The 25,722-nt window shown below is 53.4% G+C and overlaps 1 protein-coding gene across 1 annotated transcript in view; it reads left to right on the top strand.

Moving 5' to 3' along the window:
- ADCY1 (adenylate cyclase 1) overlaps window positions 1-25,722 on the top strand; it is an 86,708-nt gene that overhangs the window by 12,539 nt on the left and 48,447 nt on the right. Inside the window, exons 3-4 of the mRNA XM_055144588.1 lie at window positions 19,526-19,644; window positions 20,897-21,008. Of these exons, the coding sequence (XP_055000563.1) occupies window positions 19,526-19,644; window positions 20,897-21,008 (231 nt within the window). The remainder of the gene's footprint in view (window positions 1-19,525; window positions 19,645-20,896; window positions 21,009-25,722) is intronic.

The raw sequence follows: 25,722 nt of genomic DNA, 5'->3' as shown, positions 1-25,722 counted from the left end.
TTGCGTTCCTGTGGATTGTGTGTGCACATATGTTTCTGCACGCCTGAGTGCCAAGAGAGTCTGTGACACGTTGAAGGACTACCCCGAACTGCCCGTCCTGCTGGTGGGCTGGAGATTGATTCTCCATGCTGTTCTGATCGCGGTCATTGTGCTGACATGGAATTTTATTTCCTGCCCTTGACTTAGCATTTTCTGCAGCTGTACGCAGTGCTGGCGCTGTAACTAGCCCCTTCTTCCCGCAGTGGGACTGGCCCAAGCAGCGGCTGCCCCGCCTCCTTCACTGTGGACCCACAGCGGTTGGCTGCCTGTGCCGAGAGGACGCGGTGGGGCGGCCTTCCTTGCTGAGCTTCCTCTGTCCATGCAAGTAGCCCCGGGCTCCGCTCAGAGCTGAGTGTAGTGGCTCTGAGTCCAGCCATGGGCCACAGTGTCACCTCTGAAGTCGGGGGCCCCACGTGGCTTTTGTGAGGTGACAGGGAGAAGGATGGTCACTGAAACACCTGAGAGGACTTGGCGGGGTAGAGGCTGTGATGAGTCCGCCAGCCCACCAGGTGCTGTCGACCCCACCTGATGGTCTGCTCAGTCTTCTCGCACAGGAGTCGGGAGTCGATTCCACCACCCGATTTCTCAGGGAGTCTTGGACTCAGGTTGGAGCGAGGATTTGCTCTTTGCAAATCTGCGAATCTCGTCTCGCAGGAAAGATTTCAGGAGTAGATGAGCAGTGAAGTAAAACAGATTTTATTTGGAGGTCTTAGGAAGGGGAAGGAGGGAGAGCAAGAGAGAGGAAGATGCACTTAAGAGAGAATGCGGGCTTCCCCAGGGCGGAGAGAGCCCCCCCCCCCACCCCAGCATTAGACATGGAAGCATGAAAGTCCACATCTCAAGAGGGGGGATGCGGCTGACACATGTGCCCGGCCACGTGGGTGCAAGCAGCATGTGGGCTTGGCAGCATATGTGAGCACTTCCTCTGTTCAATGACTTTTAGAGGGTTTTCCCAACCTGCCCCAGGTGGGGCTTCTACCTGGGTAAAAATCAGTTGCTAGGGCGGTTGCCAAGGGCCTGGGGATGGGAGTGGTAGCCCATCTTTGAAAGGCCTTCCCTGGCCTTTTGTTTCTGCTGGAACTTCTCTTGGCCGGGAGTGTCCAGCCTTCTCCAGAGGGGGTGCCCAGCCTTCTTTGGGTCTGCTGCTGGCAGGTGCAAGTCTTTTTTTAATTTTAATTTTAATTATTTTTTAATTGAATCACCATGTGGAAAGTTACAAAGTTCTCAGGCTTATGTCTCAGTTATGCAATATTCAAACACCCTTCCCTTCACCAGTGCACATATTCCACCACCAAAAACCCCAGTATAACTCCTGCCCCTCCCCCCACCCCCAACTGTATAACTGATGAATTTCACTTCATTTTCTCTTTACCTTGATTACATTCCATATTTCAACACAAAACTCACTATTGTTGTTGGAGTTTCCCCCCAAGAAAGACAGCCCTACTACCAAGGAAGCATTTGATAATTAGTTTTCCATTGCTGAAAATGAAGAGATATGTAGCCCTACTGCTCCAAGTACATAACTCTTTTTCCCCCCTTTTACCTTTTCCCTTTTTTTTTTTCCCCTCATCCCCCTTCCCGTGCTTCATAGTATGGTGGATGCCACGCCTCGTTTCTCCCTGAAAATGGGAAACAACCGGGAAAGAGGGATATTTCCTCTTCTCAGCCGGCATGGGGCTGTTGCTTAGTTCACAGTCCAGAGAAATGGCTGCTACTTTGATTACCTTCAATATTTCAACAAAAAACTCACTGATATTATTTGGAGTTAACCCCCCAAGTCAGACCTGCTAAAAAGGAACCGTTTCACATTGCTGACAATTAAGAGATGTTAAGTCGTGGCCAAGTGGTTTTGGATTTCTGTATAAAGTCCAGGGAAAATTCTGCCAGAAATTGCATAGCCCATCTCACAGTCCCAGTGCATTGCTGTAAGAAGCTGCGCTGGATGCCAAAATGTATTAGAAGGTCTCTGGAATCAAAGTCTTTAGGCGCAAAGGGTCTGTTTCACTCTCAGCAGCTCCAGATTTATATGGGCCGAGGGCATGCCGGTTACACCCACTTCCCTTGATTCCCTGGGAGCCCTAAGTGTAAAACCCGTATACCTCTGGGTTAGGAGTCTTAGAAGGTGGCTCCTGCCATGTGGATGTTGCTGCCGCCACCATTTTCAGTGCAGAAAGACAGGGTGGAGAGGAAAGTTCCATCCCCGGGCAGCGCGGAGTTGTAGCCCAGCTCACAGTCCCAGTGCATTGCTGTAAGAAGCTGCACTGGGTGCCAAAATGTGTTAGGTCTCTGGAATCAAAGTCTTTAGGCGCAGAGGGTCCCTGGCAGGTGCAAGTCTTACCAGGACTTAGTTCCTGTGCCTCCAGGTGGGCCTGAGGGTGTGAGGCAGTTGTTACACCCTGGGAAGTCCGTCACTGTGTGCCCTTCCATGTCTATCTGCCTCAGTCACTGTCACCGTGGGGACTTCTGGGTGCAGATTCTCTGCCGCCTGCCCGCTCCTGCAGTGAGGCGCTGGACAGCTCTGCGGATTGTTTCCTCCCTCCCTCCCCCTTTCCTCCCTCTCTCTGTTGGGACTTCAGCACCTCCTGCTTATTCAGAGCCTTAACTTTCCTTGTGCCTCAGACAGCTGTTGTCCTTCTTGTCCTCGTTTGTCTCTGTCTGTGGATGTGTACCCCGACTTTCCCAATGGTATTGATGCAGTGACTCACAACAGAGAAGGGTGACCCCAAATCTCTTCCTCTTGATTTACTTTTATTTAATAAGCATGGAGGTGCTGAACCAGTTGATCATATTCCTCATCGATGTTGTCAAGGACAGCATCTTCCCATGTTGCTGCAGTAGTGCCAAAGAGCTCCCAGTTGGTGGTCATTCTGGGAGTTGCCTTCTTAGACTTAAATTTTGCAGACTTTTCTCTCTGCTCTGTGAAGTAAAATTTCGCATGAAGGAGATGGTGGTCTGATCCTGTTTGGAATTTTGGGACAATAACGACATCGGTCAGGCAAAACCTTTGATTGAATATGATGTGGTCAGTTTCACTGTGGAACTGTCCACCAGGAGACTCCCATGTCCAGCGTTTAGATTCAGCCTTCTGGAGTTACCATGAACGGTCTTGGTCAACATGATGAATTCAGACAGTCTCTCACCCTGATCGTTCCATTCTAGGCCATGTGTCCCAATGTGGAGTTCTTCGAGCGACCTTCTCGGACCTAGCTCGGCATTAAAATCACCAACAATGATCTTGTAGAAGGTGTGGTCTTCTTTATAGAACTTCTCCAGTTCCATGTAGAACCTCTCAATTTCTTCTTTATCGTAGTTGGAAGTTGGTGCTTAGACGATGAAGATAGAAACTGCAGGCAGTGAGCCACATCTATTCAAGCGTAATCATCCAATTCGGGTTGTTAGGCATTTGAATGAATCGATGCTCATGGCCAAGTTCATGTTGACAAGGACACCAGTGCCACCAACGCCTCTGTTGTCGCATGTTCCGAGGAACAATTCTTCTCCAGTTTTGAAAATGACGTGATGTGATTGATGTCTCCTCGTTTCGGGCAGACCAATGATGTCATACTTGATCTTCTGCGCTTGCACCATCAGGTCCTCGATGGATGCTTCTGATGCCAGTGTCCGTGCATTGAAAGTACAGACAATCATTTTAGTCTTTCTTCATTTTGGCAGTCTAGTTTGTCCCTGAGATTTTTTCAGCCTCTCTTTGCTCATCTTTCTTAACGCTTCCATATTGGGGGCTCTTTCAGTGACAGGTGAATGAGGCCAATTGTTGTTACTGTTGTTGGCATATCAAATACAACGGGTAGCTTGTTAGGCTCTGCCGTGTGGGTGGGATACTCTCAGTACTTGCCAGGCTCTCCGAGAGGGACAGAGGCTAAAAGCCTCCAATCGCCCTTAGAGGTGTTATCATGGTTCACACCAAATTTGAACCCTATCAAATATGGTGCGTGAATAATAGGTATTAAGTGTTTTTACGGAGACTGGAGGAGGCAGATAGAGGATCTTGTTTCAGGTCTTGTTGAACCTAGAGCTCAAGGTCGCAAAGTTCTGCTTACCTGGCTTTGCGGGGCTTCACTCGTGGGTGAGGTTTAGGCCAAGTGTCCGGAGAGCGGCTTGGAGCATGGCAGTGGCTGGGTAGTGGAAGGTGTGCAGAGATGCAATAAAGGAAGACCTCAAAGAGAGAAGAGCAGCAGTGTTGGCCAGTGCAGCAGAAGCTGCGAAAAGTATTCGCAACGCTCGCCTGTCCTTCGCCAACCACAAGACCAAGATGACTGCCCTCTGACGTCCTGATGGATCTATCACATCCTCCAGAAAGGCAATGGAGAGGATTATTCATGACTTCTACTCGGATCTCTTTGACAGCGTGTCTACCTGCCCACATACCAAATTCAGCAGGATGGATATGTCATTCCCAACGTTCTCCTTTCTGAAATCCGACACGCCATTTCATTGGTAAGGTCAGACCCGAACACCTGAAGAATCTGCCGCCAGTACTCATCAATACACTGGCCCAACTCTTCACAAGCTACCTGTCTGAATGCAAGGTTCCGTCCCAGTGGAAAACCAGTAGGACCGTTCTGTTGTACAAGAAGGGAGACATCCACGACATCGGCAGCTATCACCCAATCTGCCTGCTGTCTGTCGTCTACAAGTTGTTCACTCGTGTCATTATGAATAGAATAGGCAGAACACTAAATGAAGGACAACCACCCGAGCAAGCCGGGTTCCGAAGGGAATTCAGCACGATAGACCATATCCACACAGTGACCAAACTCATTGAAGTTTTGTGAGAGTTCAAGATGCCGCTGTCTAATGTTCATCAACTTAAAGAAGGCCTTCGATTCTGTTGAGACTGAGGCGGTCATCGGAGCCCTGGCCAAACAGGGGGTTCAAACCCAGTATATCAAAATCCTCCGAGAGCTGTATTGTGGATTCACCACCAGGATCTCACCATTCTACAGGGAAGTGATCATTGATGTAAAGAGAGGGGTGCGGCAGGGTGATACCATTTCACCGAAACTCTTCAGTGCCGCCCTCAAAAATATCATGCGATGACTGGAATGGGAAAGAATGGGAGTGAAGATAGAATGTCCACAATTACACCACCTCCGCTTCGATGATGACATCGTTCTCATAACACCAAACATTAGCCAAGCGGCACAAATGTTGGCCGACTTCGACCACAAGTGTGGAAAGGTCAGATTGCAGCTGAATCTCAAAAAGACGATGTTCATGAAAAAACGAACTGGTCCCTGAAGCTCCATTTGCTATCAATGGAACAAACATCTTCGAATGCAGCAGCTCTGTGTACCTGGGTCGAGAAATCAACATGAGGAACGACTTGGTGCCAGAATTGCGCAGGAGGAAGAGAGCAGCGTGGAATGCCTTCAAGAGCATTGAAGAGGTGGTTAAGAGAATGAAGAACCTCCGACTCCGCGCACATTCCACCATTCTTCCTGCACTAACATATGCCTCAGAGACCTGGGCCCTATGCAAACAGGATAAGAATGCTATTAGGGTATCCCAAAGCAGAATTGAAAGAGCTATCTGGGAATATCATGTCTCACTCAAGTGAGAGAAGGAATCCGGAGTTCTGACCTCTGTCGACGGTCAAGAATCAGGGATGCTATCTCTTTTGCCAAAGCATCGAAAATCAGATGGGCCGGTCATTAATAAGATTCAGAGACGACTGCTGGACTAGAGCTGTTACTGACTGGATTCCACGGGACGTCAGAAGACCATGTGGCCACCCACCAACTAGATGGTCAGATTTCTTCGTCAAATCTCTGAATGAACATTTTGAGGCTCTTCCTGTTCCTGGAGCGAGCAGATATCATTGGGCTGCACTAGCTCGAGACAGGGACAAATGGAGACGTTACTGGCGCCTGCTCGAGCAAATCGAAGATCAACGGGACTACAAGTGATACAAGTGATAGTAAGCATATTCTTTCATATTTTTTGAGATAATTTTGTTATTCTTTTACCTTTTTAATAAAAAAGATAGAGATTTTTTATTGAATCAACACTGGTTTACAGAGTTTCAATGTTCCTGTGTTTTGGGGATTCCACGTTAATACGCTATACCACAGCCAAGTGCCAGCCACCGCCACCACATCTGCAGGACCATTTCAGCAGCCTTGCTGTGAACTTCAGTTCTGTCACCAGCATCTAAAGGCTTGTTTTCATTAGACACTATTTATTCCTTGACTTATTCACATGCTGTGTAATCTCTATGCGGCTAGGGAAAGCCCCATGCGGCTCTCTCTTGCTGCCCGAGTTCGGTGGACTCAGACCACTCTCGCCCCCCCCCCCCGGGATGGCCAATGCCATGGGCGGACGGAGGAAACGAGGGCCAAACTGGTTGGTTGATGATCAGTTGCCGGTTATTGCATTCTCCCCACGCACCTGTTCCAGTCTCTAAGCTCCCCAGTCTAGTCTCACGCTGCCCCTCGTTCCCAGATCGCCCGCACATATCTCTGTGCTCCCTCTCGCAGCTGTGTCTCTCATCTCTCCATGCGCCTGCTCCCGCATTCTTCCCCTACGTGCCTCTGTCCCCCTTGCTAGTCTCTCTGCACTGCATCTTGCTGCCCTGCCCTGCGCTCGCTCTCTCTCTCTCTCTCTCTCTCTCTCTCTCTCTCTCTCTCTCTCTCTCATCCCTCACCAACTCTTAACATCAGGGATAGACTCCACACCCAGTCTGGGATCGCCCATCAGGCTCAAGGGAAGGAAACACAACCTAGGGGTGTTTCTCCCTTCCTTAGTCCAATAACTTAATTACCATTTTAATTAACATCTTAATTCTACTTCTTTATATTAGTTATTTTATATGGACACAGTAAGAGATACATTGAGCTTGTAGGGTGGCTCTTCTGGGGACATCTCACTTAAGATCTCAGCTACAGTGCTCAGGCCAGATTAGTCTTTCCTAACCCAGGGAGGGTTTGAATCTAGTTATTACTTTTTGGATCATGAGAGAATTTGTCCATGACCATGCTCTTAACTTATAGTTAAGTATTATGGTGCTTGGCCAGGCCCATTTTGATGCCAGGGTAGCTCACAGCTTGTCCTGGGTCCATCCAGTCCCTCGTCGGGACCCTGCTTTTGGGGATCTAGGAATTAAGGGCAACTGAGGTTTAAATCAAGAGAACAGATGCCCAGGGGTTAATATCACTGAGAGTCAATTAACTCCCAAGTTACAAAAGCACAGCATTAACTGTCTTCCTGCGTCTATACGAAAAGGACATGGCTCTGAATTAACTATGCAAAGGACTTAAGTAGAAGAGAAAAGCAATATTTACAAGTTAACAGAGCACAAAGAAAGCAGTTACAGATAAACTCAGAGGAATGGGAACACTGTGATGGGAGTAACCCAGTAAACCTAAGTTCTTGTGGCTAGGCGGAAAGGACAAGCCAGCATTATCCTACAACATGCCACATATGAGCAGGACTACTTGGTATTTGTCCTGTTCCCTGACCTTTTTCACTCAATGTAACATCCCCTAGTTCCGTCCACATTGTGCACCAGATTTGAGCAGTCCTGGGTGGTGGCTGGGGTCACAGTCCCAGTTGCTGGTGTGAGCAGGCTGTGGAATGACCCGGGCCACAAGGCTGTGCATGTCTCAGGCCCTGGGCCCTGCGGTGTTGAGGTTTCCTCAGGAGCCATGTGGTTCCCCGGGGCAGGGGGGAGTTGGCAGCGGAGCCCAGAGGGGCCTTGTGGGTGGCTTTTGCTTGGTGGTGCCTGTGGGATGTTTCCTGGCTACAGATGACAGCCTGCTTGTTAGCAATCAGGTATGGAAGGTCAAAGGGCAGGACTCTTAGAATAGACTGTGGCCCCTGGCCCCTGGAAGGCTCAGTCTTTAGCAGGACGGGGCGGCGTCTGCCCTCAGGATCTGCCACTAGGCAGAGGTGTCTGGTGGTGTCTCCTGTCCCTGGGGGTGAGGCTTGGGGGATCCTGACCCTCTCTGTCTCACAGTTTTCTGTCTCCTTAAGTTTGGGGCTGTAAGATGGGGATGCGGGTGTTCTGTGCAGCCCTCCAGGGCCACGTGCAGTGGAGACGGTGCTGCTTCGCTGCATCAGCCACCTGTTCCCACGCCAAGGTTCTGTGTGTTGCAAGGGTCTGGTGCAGCAGCTGCCTGATGGCCTTCCTTTCTACTTCTGTTTTGGTTTCGGGGTCACACCCAGCAGTGCTCAGGACTTACTCATGGCTCTGTGCTCAGGGTTCACTCCTGGTGGGGTTCGGGAGGCCATGGGGAGTGCCAGAGATCAAACCTGTCAGCTGTTTGCAAAGCGTGTGCTTCCCCCGCCCTGTTGCTCCAGCCGATGGGCTTCCTTCTCTGGTCAACCTTTCCTTTGAGCTCCACTCTTTTTTTTTTTTAATTTTTTATTAGTGAATCACTGTAAAGTATAGTAGTCACAAACTTACGAACTTTCATGTTTGCATTTCAGTCATACAGTGATGGTTTACCCGTCCCCCCCCCAGCTCAGTCTCATTTTCCCGAGCCACTTTCCGTTGTCTCCTGTCTCGCGTCCAGACTGGGCAGATAGCGGGGGTGGGCAGTAGTGCTGGGCTCGTTGCCTGCCTGGCTGGCCCCACCTGTACTGCCAGTTGTCACCTGTGTCTGGGGCCGCATCCCGGGACAACTCTCTTCCTGGCCACTCAGTGTGTGTGTGTGTGTGTGTGTTGGGGGCACACCCCGTTTCTGGGGCCAAGTTCAGGGCTTTGGACCTGGCTCTGGGAGTGGGTGCAGGTCCCGTTCTGGGCTGGTGACAGGTTATCAGCACAGGGGCTTTTGGCTTTCTTGGGAGCCGGAGACAGACGCGGAGCTGCGGTCCCTGAGGGAGGTCGAGTGGGGTGAGAGGCACCGGCCAGGGCCTGGGCTGGGAGGGCTGGGTGGCTCAGCGGGCGGTTGGCTGCTTGTCTCTCAGCTGGAGGAGTTGGAGAGGAAGGGGCACTGGATTTGGGGTGCCCTTGGCCTTGCTGGGCCCTCTCCCTGGACTCCAGATGAGACGTGTGTTGGGATCAACACAAAGGCAGGAGCTTGGAGAGGGGGTGGGTGCCCAGAGGGTTGGCACATCGCTCCTTTTGGTCCCTGCGGTGACAGCCGCTCAGCTTCCTGGGGCAGCAGCCACACTGGGGTACCCAGAATAACGGTCACCTTGAAAGATGCAGGAAGCATCTCCTGAGGATCTGCCTGCAGGACGCTTGTGTGCCTTTGGCCAGCCAGGATCTGTGTGGCAGAGAGCCTGGGCTCCACTGGGGTAGCGGCCCCCAGCACCAACCCTCAGGGAGAGGAGTTAGCAGATGGAAACCGTTCAGGGCCGTTGCTGGTGTTCTGGAACCCTGGAGAGAAACACAGCGGCCAGGGCCACCACGTGGGTGAGTGTCTGTGATGACAGACTGGGCCCGCTAGGAAGCACCGTGGCTGGCCTGACCTTGTAATGGTGGGGGGGTTGGGGGTGGGGAGGGGGCTGCTTGAACTTACATGGGGTCTAGAAAGTGCCTCCAGCCTCTGTACCCCTGTGGACTGACAGCTGTCCGGGAACAGGTGATTGGAACCCGTACCCCACCCGACCCCCCGCCCTGGACTCTTCGTAAATGATATCCCTGCGGTTGCCGGAACACAGTTTTCAAATAGCTTTGGGTGAAAGATCTGAGTTGAGCTGGGGTCTGCTCTGCTCCAGGCAGGTAGTAATGGGCCTGGCCTGTGTCAGAGGGAAGGAGCTGCTGGTGCCTCCTCCGGGTGCGTGGTGGAGTGACTCCTGTCTTCCCAGAGACGCTGCACGGGAGTTGTCTGTCCTGAATCTGGCCCCCTGGAGAGGGACTTGGACCTGGAAGTGTCTGACAGTGAGCCCAGCGCCAGGACTGCCCGAGGAGTGGCTCCCAGGGGTCCTCCTGGCCAGCCGCTTCTGAGCCGCGCCCAGCCCTCTGCGCCGTCGTGGGGTGCTCATGATTGTCAGTGACCTGAGGCAGGGCGGGTGGGGATGGGTGGAGGCCGCAGCGAGAGGCAGAGCTGATGGCAGCTGAGGCCAGAGCTGTGGCTCCATTTCCTGCCTGCTGCTCCCTCCCAGGTGCTCAGCCTCCCTCAAAAGGCCCCATGTGGAGCTTCTAGAAGATCATCGAGTGCTAGGACCCCGGAGGATTGTGGGAAGCCTTCACGGCACACTTTCCATTTTTGGAACAAATATGTCAATTCACTTCTTTGAAGTGGAAACACTGAGAGACAGCGGAGAGCAGTACAGATCGGGCCTGAGGGTGATCAGAGAGAGCCCACGGTGCCCGCATCAGAGCGCCCGCATCAAAGTGGCGAAAAATAATGGCAAGGACTCAGCATGTCGAGTGTTTGAATTCAAAGTGGAGAACACTTAGAGAAGTGTCTGTTACCAAAATTAAAAGGAAAACTTGAAAATCCCAATAAGAAAGCTGTCTAAGGGCCCGGGGAGATAGTACAGGGCAGGACAGCTGCTGTGCACACAGCTGACAGGGGCTGGGTTCAGTCCCATATGCCTCAGACAGCCTCCTGAGCACCACCAGGAGGGGTTCTTGAGCACAGCAGGGAGTAAGCCTTGAGCACTGCGAATGTGGCCTCTGGACTAAACCAAGACTAACCCTAAAGAGCACACAGCTCGACTCGGTCATGGGGACTCCCTGAGGGATCGCCAGGTGCAGAGGAGTTCACTGGAGTCATCCAGAACCCCCACAGCACTGTCCCCTTGGGGTCTCCCCAGCATCCAGCTCCCTGCAAGCACAGAACCTTCCTGCTGATGGTGGACAGAGGCCAGTGGCTTGGAAGGGTCAGATGCACACACGGGCGGCCCCGGGTAGGGTCGACACACACACGGGCAGCCCTGGGAAGGGTCAGCCTCCTGGCATATGATGGCACTTGGGCTCCGGTTCTCTGCGACCCCTCTGAAGACCCACCATGCCTTGTAGGTGTTGGGGCAGTGGACTGCGAGCGTGGAATATGGGGCACCCCCAGTTTCAGTTGGTGCTTCTCCGTATCTGCTGGATGGAGGGTCCTTCCCGTCAGGTTCTGAGAGCAGCTTCTGGACTGGGCCCAGCTTGTCCCCTGGTCCCGATGGCTCTTTGTGCAGACTCTCTGCTATGCTGTGTTGTCATGATGTGGGGCCCTGCCACTGGGGGGCCCTGCGAGGTGTCTGGACACCTGGACAGTGCTAGAAGTGTGCACATGGGGGAGGGTGTGCCCTGAGGTCTGCATTTCCAGAAGGACCTTTGCCTTCTCTGGAGGACAGCGGGAGGGATTCCTTTGATGCAGATGGCGGGGGAGAAGCAGGCGGACGGGGAGGGGGGCCCCTTGCTGGCCTTCTTCCTCCATCCTGCACACAGGCTCACTCTCTCCCTGGGTGTTGTGTTCGCCAGCTCTGCCTTGGCCCTCCCCTGAGGGTCTGAGCACTTGCCCCCGAGGGGGTGGGTGAGGTGGGCCTGGGGTGCGCTCACGGTTCATGTCAGGAGCCGGGCACAGAAGCAGCAGGTCAGACCAGGGAGAGACACTGAGGGGGCTGTGTGGAGGCCCCAGTGGCAGGAACAGGGGTGAGGGGTGGAGCTCGTCAGCACAGGACAGGGCTGCTAGGGAGAGCCAGGCTCTTGGCACAGTGCTCAGCTGTCTGTGGCAGCGGGGCCAGAACTGCTCCCCTGAGCAGTTGGAGGGGAGAGGGGAGCAGCAGAGAGGGGAGCGTTGCTACCGCTGGGCCGAGAGGCCACCTCCCCATGCCTCCTCAGCTGCAGCGGAGCGTGGGCAGGGCTCCCCAGGACCCAGAGCAGCAGACGGCAGCTGCTGTAGTGGCCGTGTGTGGGAGCAGCTGGACGTGTCCCCGGAGCCCACGTGGCTCTCTGGCCTCTCCTTGCCCGCGGGGACAGCGGTCTCGTCTGGGCGGGGCAGCAGGTGCAGCTGTGGCGGGAAGGTTCTCCCGGCACTGCTGGCTCTGGCTGACCAGCTCCTGAGCAGGCCAGACTCCAGGGCACCTGCATCCTCTGGCCCTGACTGCCGGTACCTCTCAGGTCACACACATCCTTCCTGCCTTCAAGCTGCCCTGCGTGTGTTTGTCCCACCCGCTCTTCACGGGTGCACTGGGCCCCACGCCTGTGCCCCCGGAGGCTGTCAGAGTAGAGCTCGGCGCTTGTGCTCAGGTTGTGCTCACGCTGGGCTTGAGCGTCTGCGTTCAGTAGCTCCTGAACAGGGTTTATGGGATACCCCTGAGGGATGGACGTCCGTGGTCCAGCACCTCTGTCAGGGGGTGACTGGTAGGCTGTGGGGGAAGTGCCGATCCCTTTCACTGTCGGCGACTGCCTGGATCTGGGGCTTCACCATTTGCTGACTTGCCGAAGAACTTTGTGGTGGTTTCCACTTTGGAGACATTATGGATGAAGTTTCCACGAACATTCATAGACAGGATTTTTTTGTGGATTCAGGTCATTTCTCTTGGAGTGCATTTTCTGGGGTGAGTGGCAGTTATGTGTTCAGTTTATTGAGAAATCATGAAATTGTTCCAGAGGGGTTGTACCGTTTTTCACTTCAGATAGTTTTCCCTGCTAATGGCTTCTCAGCCTGTGTTTCCTCTGCATCTGTTGGTACAATCAGGTGATGGTCACTCTCGTGGATGTGGCGTGTGCCGCTGACCCGCGGTAGTGAACTGTCCTTCTTCCCTGGCTTAGTTCTCTCTTGATCATGATCTTTTTAATGTATTGTTGAATCCGGTCTGCAGAGTTGAGGGTCTATTTTTGCATCTGTGTTCTGTAGCAACGTTCTCTATAGCTTTCTTTTTGTCGGACATGTGTGGCCGAGATAAATACACATATGTCTGTTTGTTTTGTCTGATACCTGCAGCTTCCCCCTCAGTCCTGGGCTACTGTTTAACTGTGAGGTTGTTCCTCAGCCTTTAACTTTGAGCCTGTGTTGACCCTTGCGGCCCAGGTCTGTTGGAGAGCAGTAGGAGGTTGGCTTCACATTTCTGACCCATCTGCCACTCCAGATGGCCTTCTGAGTCGTGAGCTCACACCATGGATGTTAAGTGAAATTATGGCACTAAAATCATTTGTTGCCATCTTTTTACATGCTTTCTGGGTGTGGGTGAGATTGGTCTTCGTTCTTTGACCGTGTTTTATTTCCCTTCACTGTACTTTGATATTTGTCTTTCCCAGAGTGGGCAGATCCCACTGGACCTTTCTGGACTCTAGGCTTGAGGTTCCCATGCAGTTTTCCTCCAGGGTTCTGGCCTCCCTCTGTGCCCCAAGGAGGGGAGGCTTCGGTTCAGTGTCCATGACTCTGTCATCGTTCTCCTCCTTTCCCACATTATATTTTCCTTGTCTTATTTACCTCAAGTACAGTGTTTGCCATTTACAGACAATGCAGTGCCTGAGCCTAAGCCTCTTTAACGGCCCTACGCTCCTCTGTTCCTTGTCTGCAGAGCCTGGAGTCTGAGTGCTGCTTGTGCTTGTCGCACTGCCACTCTGCGCGACCTTGCAGGGCCCTCTGGGCCTGCCGTCCTAGCCCCCTGTACTGTTTACTTCCATCTGTTGCTCCTGTGAGTCTCTTTGTTTTAGTTGTTTACTGTTTTGGTGGTTTTTTCTCCCAATTTTGGTTACAGCGTTTCTGAGTGCTCTCCTGTTTGGGTTATTTTGTTGGGATGAAACAACCCAAATAACTGAGGTCTGGGCGTAGGAGTCAGCCCGAAGGTTCTCAGCTATAATTCATGCAGCCACGGATCCTTCCCCTCTCCCCTCCTCTCCTTTCTTATCTCCTGTGATGTAAATGGTATTCCTTTGGAATATGTCCATAGTTCCCTATGTTTTCTTGGTTTTCCTTGATCCTTCCATCTTCTGTCCACACTGAGGGCCCTCGCGCCTCGCCCGCAGTGCACTGATCCCTCCCTCCGCCGCCCTGCTCCCGGGCCTGCCTCAGTTCACTCTGCAATTCCATCCTGTGACTCCTAGCAGGTTTCTCATGCTTCTCGTCCCTTGTTGGGGCTCTAACCGTCACTGTCTTCAGTTCCCCGAGCGCCCTCCCCAGTGTCCCTTTGACATCTCCATGGGGAGTTTAGACAGATCCTGTGGGTTTAGGGCCCACAGGCACCTCCCCTCATGTCTCCGTGGTGTCTGGGATGGCTGAGGGCCTGGCTCTGTGCAGGCCTGGAGGCCCTGTAAGGCTCGCACGGCTGGGTTTGTGGCTCTCTAGACTGCTGCCAGGGGGTTGCCGTAACACTCACCGTGGAGCTCTCGTTGTGCCCGGGAAGCCCCCTCTCATCCAGCCCCAGTTGTTTCTGCTGTTCCCGAGAGAGGACCTGCGTGTGGTGCCAGCAGGCTGTGCGGTGGCTCCGTTGCCGCTTCCTGGAGTACCAGCCGCAGTCAGAGGAAGGGTGGGGAGACAGCAGGTCCTTACAGGCTGCTGGCACTGTGCTGTAGCATGGGGAGCTTGCCTCTAGGCTGAACTGCTTCCAGCTCGTAAGGGGCCTGGAGCTCCTTGCAGCGTGGAGGGGACGGGCAGCAGTAGCTATCGGCAGGGGATGCTGGTCCTTGATAGCTCGTCAGTCCCCTTTCTTGCCGTTCTGTGGAGGGAGCTCTCAGTGCTGGCTGTCTTTCTGCTCCTCACCTCTGCCCTGAGGTCTCTGCGCGCCTTTCTGGCATGGCTGCTGGGCGTGAGCAGCTGCTGCTCCTGGTCGCCCTGCAGCGGAGGTCCTGGGTGGTCTGGCCCCTGCTTTCTTCACAGGGCCCCTGCTGGGCTCTTTATCTTCTTCGGTCCCCTTGCCGTGGCTGTGGCCAGCTCTTGCATCGCTCCCCTTTCTGCAGCCCCTCATCTCCTTGGATCCCATCATTTACTTATTTCTGTTGTTTCAGAATTCCCATTTGAAGGAGTGGGAGGGGTGCGGCGGAGAGGGCCATTGCCTGGTGTGTGGCCAGCCAGGATTCACTCCCCAGCACCCCATTTGGTCTCCACTCAGGAATTACCGGAAATGATTCCTGAGTGGAGAGCCAGGTTAACCCTTGAGCATTACTGCGTGTAGCCCCCAAACAAACAAAATCCTGTTTGATTCTTTACATCCTCTCTGACTCTGCTGAGAGTTTGTAGTTTGCTGCGCCATCCTGTGGCCACTGCTTCAGCGTTCCTGTCACTGGTTCTGACAGGACCGTGGTGCTCTCGCCATGGTGCTGACTTCTACTGATTGTTCTGAGATTGTGGCAGTTCATGGCATGAAAATGATTTCCAACTGGAGCCTGGACATGTGGACAGTTTTGTATGTGTCTCTGTGCCTATTGGGACCTGAGGCTTGGCTATTTTTCTGTGGCTTCATTTAGTGGTGGTGGGGGTGTGGGTACCCCATTCGTGCCTGCCAGCATGGTGTGTGCCAGCTCACAATGGACTGTCATGGATCTCAGCAGCTGGGGCTTCTGGTATGTAATTGAGAGTTTGGGTTCTTCATGCCCAGGAGTTCTGGGGGGGTGAGCAGGAGTGCCCCTGCAGGAGGGCAGGTCAGCAGTCAGAAAGAGGAAGGGGTGGCCTCCCTGCAGAGCCACTCAATACCTCCCTGTCAGGGGGAGCTGCGTCCTCACACCTCGGGGGGATGCAGGTCTGCGAGTCTTCATTGGCGTGTGTGAGGGGCTGTCGTCCAGGGTGCTTCTCCCTGGGGCTGTCCCTCTCCTCCCACATCAGGTTCTGTGTGACCTCTGTGCTCCACAGTGGTTCTGGGTCTGGTGTCCCCAGCGCTCGGGGAGGGTGCCCACGGGAGGGCCCACTTGGTGAGGTATCCATTGGTGAATGCACGGGCCTCATCTGGGTCTTGGCCCCTGGTGCTTCTCCCTCCCCCTGCCCGACTTGACAGCCTGTCAGGAGGGTTTCATGTGTCCAGACTCTCAGTTGCTCAGAGAGGAAAAGTACTTTACTTAGAAGCAGAATCTTCACAGCTGAGCATCTGGCCTGCCCCCCCCTCTCCTTCCTTCCTTCCTTCCTTCCTTCCTTCCTTCCTTCCTTCCTTCCTTCCTTCCTTCCTTCCTTCCTTCCTTCCTTCCTTCCTTCTTTCCTTCCTTCCTTTTTCTTTCTTTCTATATTTTTTTTTTATTTTATAAAGTAACTTATAAAATTTCTTTTTTATAAAGTCGCCTGGCTGTCTTCCCTGGGGCCCCTCAGAGGGGATGGGCTCCAGCTTCCCTCCCAAGCTCGAGCAGAGCTCCTGGCGGCTGAAGACCACCGGAACCTAGCTATAGCCAAACTTGAGGCCCCTCTCCACACGTTCAGACGAGCCTCACACATGAAGGTAGCGGCAGAGGAACCCAGGTGTGTGTAATCCCATCAACGGCCAACATCCAGAGACTTAAAAGCGAACTCCCAGAAGCGATATCTTGTAGCTACTTCTCCCTCTGGGAGAAACTGGCAAGCTTCTGAGAGTTTCCTGCCCATGTGGGACAGCCTTGCAACTTCCCATGGTGTATTCATATGCAAAATCCAGTAACAAGCTCTATCCCATTCCCCTGACCCTGAAAGAGCCTCCAGTGTGACATCATTAGGAGGGCTGAGTCGAGAGACTTCTAAGATCTCAGGGAAAGGACGAATGGAGAGGTTACTGAGCCCGCTCGAGAAATCGATGATTAACGGGATTTTGTGATTCGTGATTTGTGTGTGATAAGATAGTTCACAATATTTGATTACATTTAACATTCAAACACCAATCCCACCACCGTTACACCTTCCCACTACCATATTTCGAATGTTTCCATTCTGATCCTGAATCCCTGCCCCGAAGCAGAACTGAAATAATTTATTTTGTATTGTTTGTTATGAAAAACCACCGAAAATGCTACAAAAAAAGTATCCTTAGAAGAAAGAGGGTGAAGATTGTTGTATTTCACCCAGGGGCCATTAAGCCCTTCTATAAGGGGTCACTGACATGTTGTTAGAGGCTGAGCCTTGTGTACTTTTATATGTGTACATCTGTAAAAAAATAATTCCCTCTAAGATTGGTTTCATTCTACTTCGAACTCCATCAAATGTGCGATACTTTTGGAGTATGGGTGGGATGCGTGGTATGAATTGTTGCGCAGTCCAGGGATAGGTTCACGCGTGGGTAGCACTCAGCCTGAACATGGCGAGCCTCAGGTTATGCTCCCTTCCAGGAGAAAAGGCTGTGCGACCTGGATGGTGGCCGATGACGAAGTTATCTGGGCCAGCCAGAGGTGGCTTATGTGCGTGACTGCTGAGTTGCCGGAGACGGGGATACGGGCAGAGGATATCCGTTCCAGGTCCTGTTAGACCCGGAGTTCTCAGTCACCTGGGTTTTCCGGGGGTTCACTCATGGGTGAGGCTTGGCCCGAGTGTGTGGAGGGCGGCTGTTGAGTTCAGGTCACATGTCCTTCTCTCCCGGGAGGGAGCATAACATGACCCTCGCCATAACCAAGCCGTCGGACCCTGTGGGGGCCAGGCTGTTTCACTCAGGGTGCCCCAGAGGGTGGTGGGTGAGACCCCCTCCCCGCCTCAAGGGACCTAGTAGCAGCAGCCAAAAACATTTGGTATTTCTTAAGAATGTTGTCTTTGAAGGGCCAGTAATATTGCCCTATAGTTGGAAACCTGCCTCGTGAGCTGGGGAGAAGGCAGCTGGGGTAGAGAAGGGGTCACTGAGTCAGTGATGGGTGAAGGGCTCTCCCGGGATGGGAAATGTGTGATGAAAGTAGATAAAGGACCAAATGTGATGGCCTGTCAGTGTCTATATTGCAAACCATAATGTCTAAAAGTAGAGAGAGAATATGGGGGACATTATTTGCCATGGAGGCAGGGGGAGGGTTGGGGGGGAAATTCTGGGGACATTGGTGATGGAGAATGTGCACAGGTGGAGGGATGGGCGTTTGATCATTGTACGACTGAAACTCAAACATGAAAGCTTATAACTGTAGCTCACGGTGATTCAATAAAAAACCTCAATCTCCCCCCGCCCCTCCGCCCAAAGAGAATGTGTCTTTATTTTAAGCCACGCTGTGATAGGCAGGATAAATGAAATGACTGAGGCTGTTCTTCCTGTCGCCTTCACGGAACTCTGGTAATTCTGTGTGTGCCCCAGGGCAAGGGTGCGCCCTCTTGCCTGCCTCACCAGCCTGGGCGCAGCAGGCCAGCTGCTGTCGACTCTGCAGTTGCCTGTGCATCTGGGCGAGTTCTTGGGTTGGATGTGGACTTCCGGTGATAGCCGGAAGCTTTTTGTCCAGGTTGTTTTATTTTCTGTTTGGTCAATTTGTTCATCAAACTTTGGGCCACATGTTTACAGTAGTTTGAGTTTGTGTTTTTGTTGCGCTGGTTGCGCCCCCCACCAAAGGCCCAGCCCTCCCGCCAGTGTCCTTATTCCTTCCAGCCCACCTCCTCTTCTCCCCCCTGCTCCGTGTTCTCCGTCTTCTGGTCCGTGGCCAAGGGTTATCATTTGACACTGGCACTGCTTCGCTTCTCCGTGTCCTTGGGGACAGGCCCGTGTCTTGCCAGATTGGGGGTGTGCTTCCCATGTGAAAGACTTGGTGCTTTTAATCTGGCTGTTCCTGTGGATTGCCTGCCAGTGCCACAGGTGATCTTGTGGAAGAAGCTCGTGTCGGGGTCCCGTCCTAGATGCAGCCTCCCCAGGGCCTGCCGAGGACACTGGTTCGTGCAAGTGAGGTCAGGCCGTTGTGGCTGTGAGGCCGGTCTATCCTGCAGACCTTCCTCCTGGTCAGACGCCCGCCGGGTGTCTGGGAATGGCAGAGAGGCAGCCATAAGCGGCATAGTCTCGCCTCATGATGCTGGGGATTATGTGTGGTTGGTGATGTGTCTTCCCTGAGATGGGGCCATTTCGTTACAGGGCACATGAGGGGGGGGCATTGAAGGCCTTGCTCATAGTCCATGGCCTGAGCCACGGTCCTGGGGTCAGGACCAAGCATCCTGGTGGGTGCACACGCCTGGCTCTGCCCAGCACAGGGGAGGGCAGAGGAGGCCGGGGGCTGTGCCAGAGCAGTTGCTCAGACCTGCGTGGGCAGTCACCGGCGGAGCTGTGGGGCTAAAGGCAGAGGTGGACACTAAGGCCCTCTGAGGCGGCATCTGTCCTTGATGGAAACGGGCTCCAGAGACTGCAGGGCCCCTGGGGAGCAGCTCATTTTCTCGGGGGTTTCAGGAGAGGGAAGACAACCCTCCTGCCCCGTGTGTCAGACGGAGAGAAGGCACATTGTCGCCAGAGCTCCATGGGGTCAAGGTGCCTGTCTCCCGGGACGCGGGGTTTCAGGGCCCACTCAGGGTGCGTCTGGGGGCCGTCGCGTCAGGGAGGGTTGGGGAGGGGTCCACAGACGTGTTGGGTGCTTAGGGGAGCCGTGCTTTCTGGCACTTCAGGAGGGAGGGACACGGATGGTGACAGCCGGGCCTGGCTGCAGCCCCTCAAGGCCCCGGAATGGGGCACCGGCAGATCTGCTGCGTGGCCGGAGAGCAGCAGCCTCGGGCAGAGCCTGAGGAGCCCTCCCTGCCCCCGCCTCCAGGAGCGGCTGCTCATGAGCCTCCTGCCCCGGAATGTCGCCATGGAGATGAAGGAGGACTTCCTGAAGCCCCCCGAGAGGATCTTCCACAAGATCTACATCCAGAGGCATGACAATGTGAGGTATGCCAATGCGTGTCCTGTCTGGAGGAGAGGGCGTGGGGGATGGTGCGGGGAGGGGCATGGTAGGAGTGGGCGTGATGCTGGTGATAATGGAGGGGTGGGTATGGGGGCCGAGGAGGTGGAGGGGATGAGGCAGGGGATGCTGGCGACACTAGTCTCCTGCCCAGCAAGGGGGCACCCACTGAGGGGAGAGGCACTGGGGGGCTCCTGGCGACACATGTCCACATGTCTCCTCCCTCCCACCGCCTGCTTCAGCTCGGCATGCTCAGAATCTGCCCCTGGACTGGCAGCTTCCCTCCCTCCCTGCCTCCCTCCCTCCCTGCCTCCCTCCCTTCCTCCCCTCCCCTCCCCTCCTCTCTTCTCTCCTTTCATCGCTTTTCTTCCCTCCCTCCCTCCCTCCCTCCTATAATTTCTTGGTGGGACCTGGCCCCACCCAGCCGACTATGGCGTGAAGTGGGTGCTGTTTGTTCCTGCAGAGTTAGGACTCCGTGAACCCCATGCCCGCTGCACTCTGCAGCCCAGTGTACCTGTGAGAGCAGGGTCCCAGGTGCTCCTTGCTCGAGTGGAGCACGGGCCAGGCCAGAGGCTCGAGGCTCCTCCGAAGAAGGTGTGCAGTGCTCATCTGGGTCTGTGGGTCCCCAGGTCCATGGAGCCAGTGGGCTGAGGAAGAGGGCTGGAGGCTGGGTGTCAGCAGGCGAGAGAGGAGGAGCGGCTCGGAGGCGCAGGCGCCTGGGGCCGCCTCAGACAGGCTCACGTGTCCTGCGGGCTCGTGGGCTAGTGGCCCTGTTTGTGGTATGGACACTCTGTGGCTGCCCCCAGCTCCCTGGGATGACTCTCCTCGTGGGATCACGGGTGCGGTGGGCTGGGTGGTCACTAGGTTGGGGAATGGGACCAGGTGCACTGTGAGCGTGGTCACCGTGGGAGGGGGTTGCAGGGACGTGGGGCCCACTTCTGGCCTGGTATGTTGGCTCCCACCTCGGGGGTCCCGCCTTCATGCCCATAACACAGGTCGTTCCTTTCGGCATAGGCCAAGTGGTCTCAGCTCTGCCCCCTATCTCGGGAGGGTCCACATGTGGCTCACGGAGCTACTTCCCTGGGGAACATCGGCAGAAGCTGAAGCGTAAGACTGAGAGGCCTCCCAGCTCAGTCTTTCCACCTGTGAAATGGGCACCGCAGAGCCTGCTTGGACCAACAGTGGGCGGGCCGCCCTGACTGGCCGCCATGCCCTCTCCCCCTCTGTCTGCCTCCCCAGCATCCTCTTCGCCGACATCGTGGGCTTCACAGGCTTGGCCTCGCAGTGCACGGCCCAGGAGCTGGTGAAGCTGCTCAACGAGCTCTTCGGCAAGTTTGACGAGCTGGCCACGGTAAGTGCCACCCCTTGCCGCCGTTGACATGTGCTGGAGACATGGCCGAGCTGCTCACACCCAGGTCTGTCCACGTGGCTCAGCTCTCAGTGCCCTGCGCCGGGTTTGGGACCCAAGTGCCACGTTCACCAGAGAAGGAACCCTGCACAGGCCCCGGTGGGCCCGGCCGTCCCCTGCCCGCTGCAGACACGCTGCCCTCACCGCCCTCAGTTGAGTCAGCCCTGGTCGAGCTCTGGGAGCCACCGCAGCTGCCCCTCCTTTGAGCCAGTGCCTTCGAGGCCTGACGCTGGCACGTGGGGCCATTGGTGGCACTGGCTGCAGTGGGCACTGCGCTTCCGGCTTCTCTGGGAATCACAGCCACGTCTCACCAGGCCAGGCCAGGCTGGCGTGTCCTGCTGGGGCTCCCTGCTCTCTGGCACTGCCGTTCCTGCCGGGGACCCAGGGCCTGAGTGGCGTCCATGGTCTCCCTTGGGGCGGGTGCTGGAGTGTGTTGGAGAGAGGGAGCAGGGGCTGTCCAGGCAGGCTGGACTTACGTGTCCTTGAGAAAAGAGTGGACGTCCCCTCCATGCACTAGGGGGAGGGGAGTGCTAGCCGGGGCTGCCTTAGTCCTCAGGTGCTGATGTCTTCACGCTTGGCTGGGCCCACAGTTTGCTCCTGTCCTTCAGACTGTGTGGGGCAGCCTGACTGGCCCTGGGGTGCACTGGGGCTTGAGTGTGGGGCAGCTCTGAAGGGCGAGGAGGCGCTGGCATGGAGCACAGCATCCCTGCGTGCCAGAAGGGCCTGGGTCCGGCTGTGGGTTGCTCACCAGCTGGTCAGTGCTGGAGCCCTGACACGTGGCCCCTTCGGGCCTGTGGCGTTCTGCAGCACCCACTTGGGGAAAGACTGCCCTCTCCTTCCTGAGGACGAAGGTGAGACTCTGGTTCTCCACGTGGAGTGGCGGGACCCTTTGTTGTCTGTGTGGACCAGGCACGGAGCCACCGGGATGCTTCCCTGCGGCCGAGGACAGCTGCCCCTTGCCTCTGACACAGCTCGGGGACACCGGGCACTCCGCCTTCTGGGGGAGGACCGGAAAGAGACCTTTCTGGAAAGGTTTGGGGGGCGGAGGAGGAGCTGTGGGAGCTGTATGAGGCCTGGAACACATGTGCTCCTGACCATGTGCTCAGGTTGGTCATGTGTGCTGGGCTCTGTCTCAGGCCATGACGGGCAGCGCGTGGCGTGCATCTGAGCCATCGGGTGCCCGCCTCTTGCTCTTTGCTCCATGCTCATCGAAACACACAGATTGCCCTTTGCCTGGGCAGTCCAGGTCGTGGTGGACACAGCGCGTAATTCCCTTCTTTGTTCTGTCTCACCTGCGCATGTCCTTAGCAGTGTCATGTGAAGAGCAGACGTCTCTGGCCTTCACGAGTCTGGTGCTCAGCTGCTTCTCGCGTGGGTCATGGTGTCACTGCTGTCTAGAGAAACCGTGTCTCATCAGGGCCAGGGAAAGGTCTGTTTTCTCCCAGATGCTTCTTAGTCATAGGATTTACCTTTCTGGGTCTTGGCAGGACATGTAGCATGACCCTGGGGCTCAGTGTGGATTTCCAAGGGAAAGCGAAGCCTCCGGCCTTCTTCACGCATGTAGTGCCCACTGCCCATCGGTTGGAGTGCAGACCCGAGTTCTTGTGGGATCCAGGATCGCCCAAGGGCTTCATTCCCACCAACCCTGACTGTCAGTGCCGTAGGTGGCACCTGGCCTCCACTCTTGGCCTAAGGTTAAGCTCTGTGAGGAGCCTGGACCGGCTGCTGCCTCCTACTGGAGAACTGTGGCTCAAAGGATGGGGTGGTGGGCTTGAAGCATCTTCTCACGCATTTGGTCTCCTAATTCAGAGATGGAAGAGTTGGTTGCCCTCATGGGTCGGCCCAGGAGGAAGGTGGGGTGGGCCCCAAGGCAGCGTAAGGACCCACCTAATACTCAGCCATCCAGAAGTTGACCAGGGTCTGTCCAGGACACTAGAGAAGCTGCCGGTGCTGTGATTGCCACTTAGCTCCAAACAGGTTTTCCTAGAGATACAGAATCCAGAGTGTGTGCGGAGTCTGGGCAGCTTTGCCTGGACAGTCCAGGTCGTTGTGGACACAACGCGTAATTGTATTTACATTTAACAGCAGGGCCTAGGGCTGAGAGGCTGTATAAATAGTCCAGCTGTGTTTTTGTGTCTGATGTGGCTTGAGAGTTATTTTTCCTATAAACATCCAGATTGTAACTGAATGAAAGGTTTTGGCAGATTTGTAAGAAATGTTTGGCATACAAGAATCTTGTATGGTTATTTAATCATAACTAATTTGTGTTTGCTAAGTCCCTTAGCTCAGAGACCCTGGGAATTTCTTAGGATCCCAGAGTGACAGACTGAGAGAGGTGAGGGCCCAGGAGCTCAGGGTGGGCACAGCTGCCAAGGAGGCCACTTGGGCTGGCTGCTGTGCTCTGGTGTTCCCATGCCTGTGTCCGTGAGAAGGTCCAGTCTCCCCGAGTGGAGGCGCCGGTGTCGGTGTGTGAAGAAACTTCTCCAGGAGTGTTTGATCCATTTCTTTGAACAATTTCATGGGTATCCTTATAGGGATTGCATTGAATCTGTATAATGCTTTGGGGATATTGTCATTTTGACAATGTTAATTCTCCCAATCTATGATCAGGGGATATGTTTCCATTTCCTTGAATCTTCTTTTATTTCGTGAATTAGTGTTTTGTGGTTTTCTTTGTGCAGGTCCTTTACCTCCTTGGTTAAGCTGATTCCGAAGTACTTGATTTTCTGAGGCATGATTGTGAATAGGATTGCTTTTTTCACATCACTTTCTTCTCTCTCATTATTTGCGTATAGGAAAGCCATGGACTTTTGGGTATTGATTTTATTGTCTGAGACTTTACTATACAAATATACTATTTGTAGGAGTTTCTTGGTAGAGGCTTTAGGGTTCTCTAAATATATTATCATATCATTTGCAAACAGTGAGAGCTCGAATTGTTCCTTTCATAATTTTTGTATGTAGTACAATTATATTGATCAAATGTTTTTTTTTGTTTTGTTTTGTTTTTTTGAACTATCTGGTTGTTTCTCCACTGGTTCCTTTCCCCCAGTTTTAGAAATGATGGGTGAAAATTAGAAATATTTAGAAAAATTTATGCAAGATTGTTTCTGGAATTTTTCTTTGTATGTATCGTGTGTCTATGTATTATGTTATATGTATTTATGTATCAACATCTCAGCCATAGTATCTTAGCCGTCATGGTTTTCTAACACACGGAAATAACCTCTGTGATTCTCTTCACTTTGTTATATCTTTCAATTAAAAAGTTTTTTAAATGTTTACTTTTCGGAAGTTTCGAGAAACTTTCAAATACCTGGCCATGCTTGGGGACATCTCCTGACTCTATGCTAAGGGGTGTTTCCTAAAAGTGCTCAGGGAATCTTGTGGTGGTGGGTAGCAAATGTACATTTATTTAAAGCTAATTTTTTTTAAGACACTGTGATTTATGAAGTTATTCACAGTAGGGTTTTAGGAATACAGTGTTCCAACACCAATCCCACCCACAGGGTCAACTTCACCTGTCAGTGACCCCCGGTCCCTCCCTCCACCCCAGCCTGCCCCCTTCACAGTCATGGTTCTTAGTCTGGTTCTTGTAGTTCGGATCTCATGCTCCTAGTGTTGTGACTCTGTGGTTAGATATACAGAAATATCATCTCTCAAGACCACTGACATGCCCGAAGCTCCCGACTTCTGCCGTTACCTGCCATCCGTCTCGTCTTACTTGCCCCTCTATTTCACTTTGTGCTTGGCCGTCTCATTTCTGTAATGTAGGGTCAGAGATAATCCAGGCATCCATTCCCTCATCCTGTATTCCGCAGATACAGGAGATCATCCTGTATTTGTCATTTGTCTGACTTTATCATGAGATCCTCCAGTTCTATTCAAGTTGCAGTGAACTGCATGATTTCATTGTTCCTTGCAGCTGCATGGTGTCCATTGTGCATATTCAACACATCTTCATAATTCCTTCATCTGTCATTGGACACCTAGGCTGATTTCAGGTCTTGGCTGCTGTACTAAGTGCTGCAGTGAACAGTGGTCTGCATATGTCCTTTTGAATGAATGGTTTCGTGTCTTGGGAGCGCAGTTTGTCCTTTCTGAGAAATCTCCCTACTGTTTTCCACAGGGGTTGGGCCAACAACATTCCCACCAGCAGTGGATGAGAGTTCATTTTTCACCACATCACACCCACACAGATTGTTCCCAGTTTTTTTTTTTCTGTATGTGCCATTCTCACTGGTGTGAAATAATATCCCAGTGTCATCTTGATTTGGATTTCCCTGATAATAACTGATGATGAGCGCTTTTCATGTGCCTCTTAGCCATTCTCCTGTCTTCCTCTGAGGAGTGCTATTAATTTCATCTCCCCAATTTTTGACAGGGCTTTTGGATGTTTTGTTGTTGAGTTGTACTATTTCTTCCATCCAGGTGGGTGACTTGTTTAGCTTCCAGAGTTTAGAGTCCCTCATCTTCTTTTCATGGTTAATTTCTACCTTCATAGCATTGTGGTCTGAGAGGATACTTGGTATAATTTGCGAATTTGTAGATTTATTTATATTTGGGCCATGCCCTAGTATATGATCTCTCCTCGAGAATGTTCCGTGTGCATTAGAGAAGAATGTGACTTAGGCTTCTTGAGCTTGGAGGGTCCTGT

This window comes from Sorex araneus, chromosome 7, assembly GCF_027595985.1.
Source record: "Sorex araneus isolate mSorAra2 chromosome 7, mSorAra2.pri, whole genome shotgun sequence".
Classification (NCBI taxonomy): domain Eukaryota; kingdom Metazoa; phylum Chordata; class Mammalia; order Eulipotyphla; family Soricidae; genus Sorex; species Sorex araneus.
The sequence above is the reverse complement of the archived record's forward strand: the minus strand, read 5'-3'. Positions and strand labels throughout refer to the sequence as shown.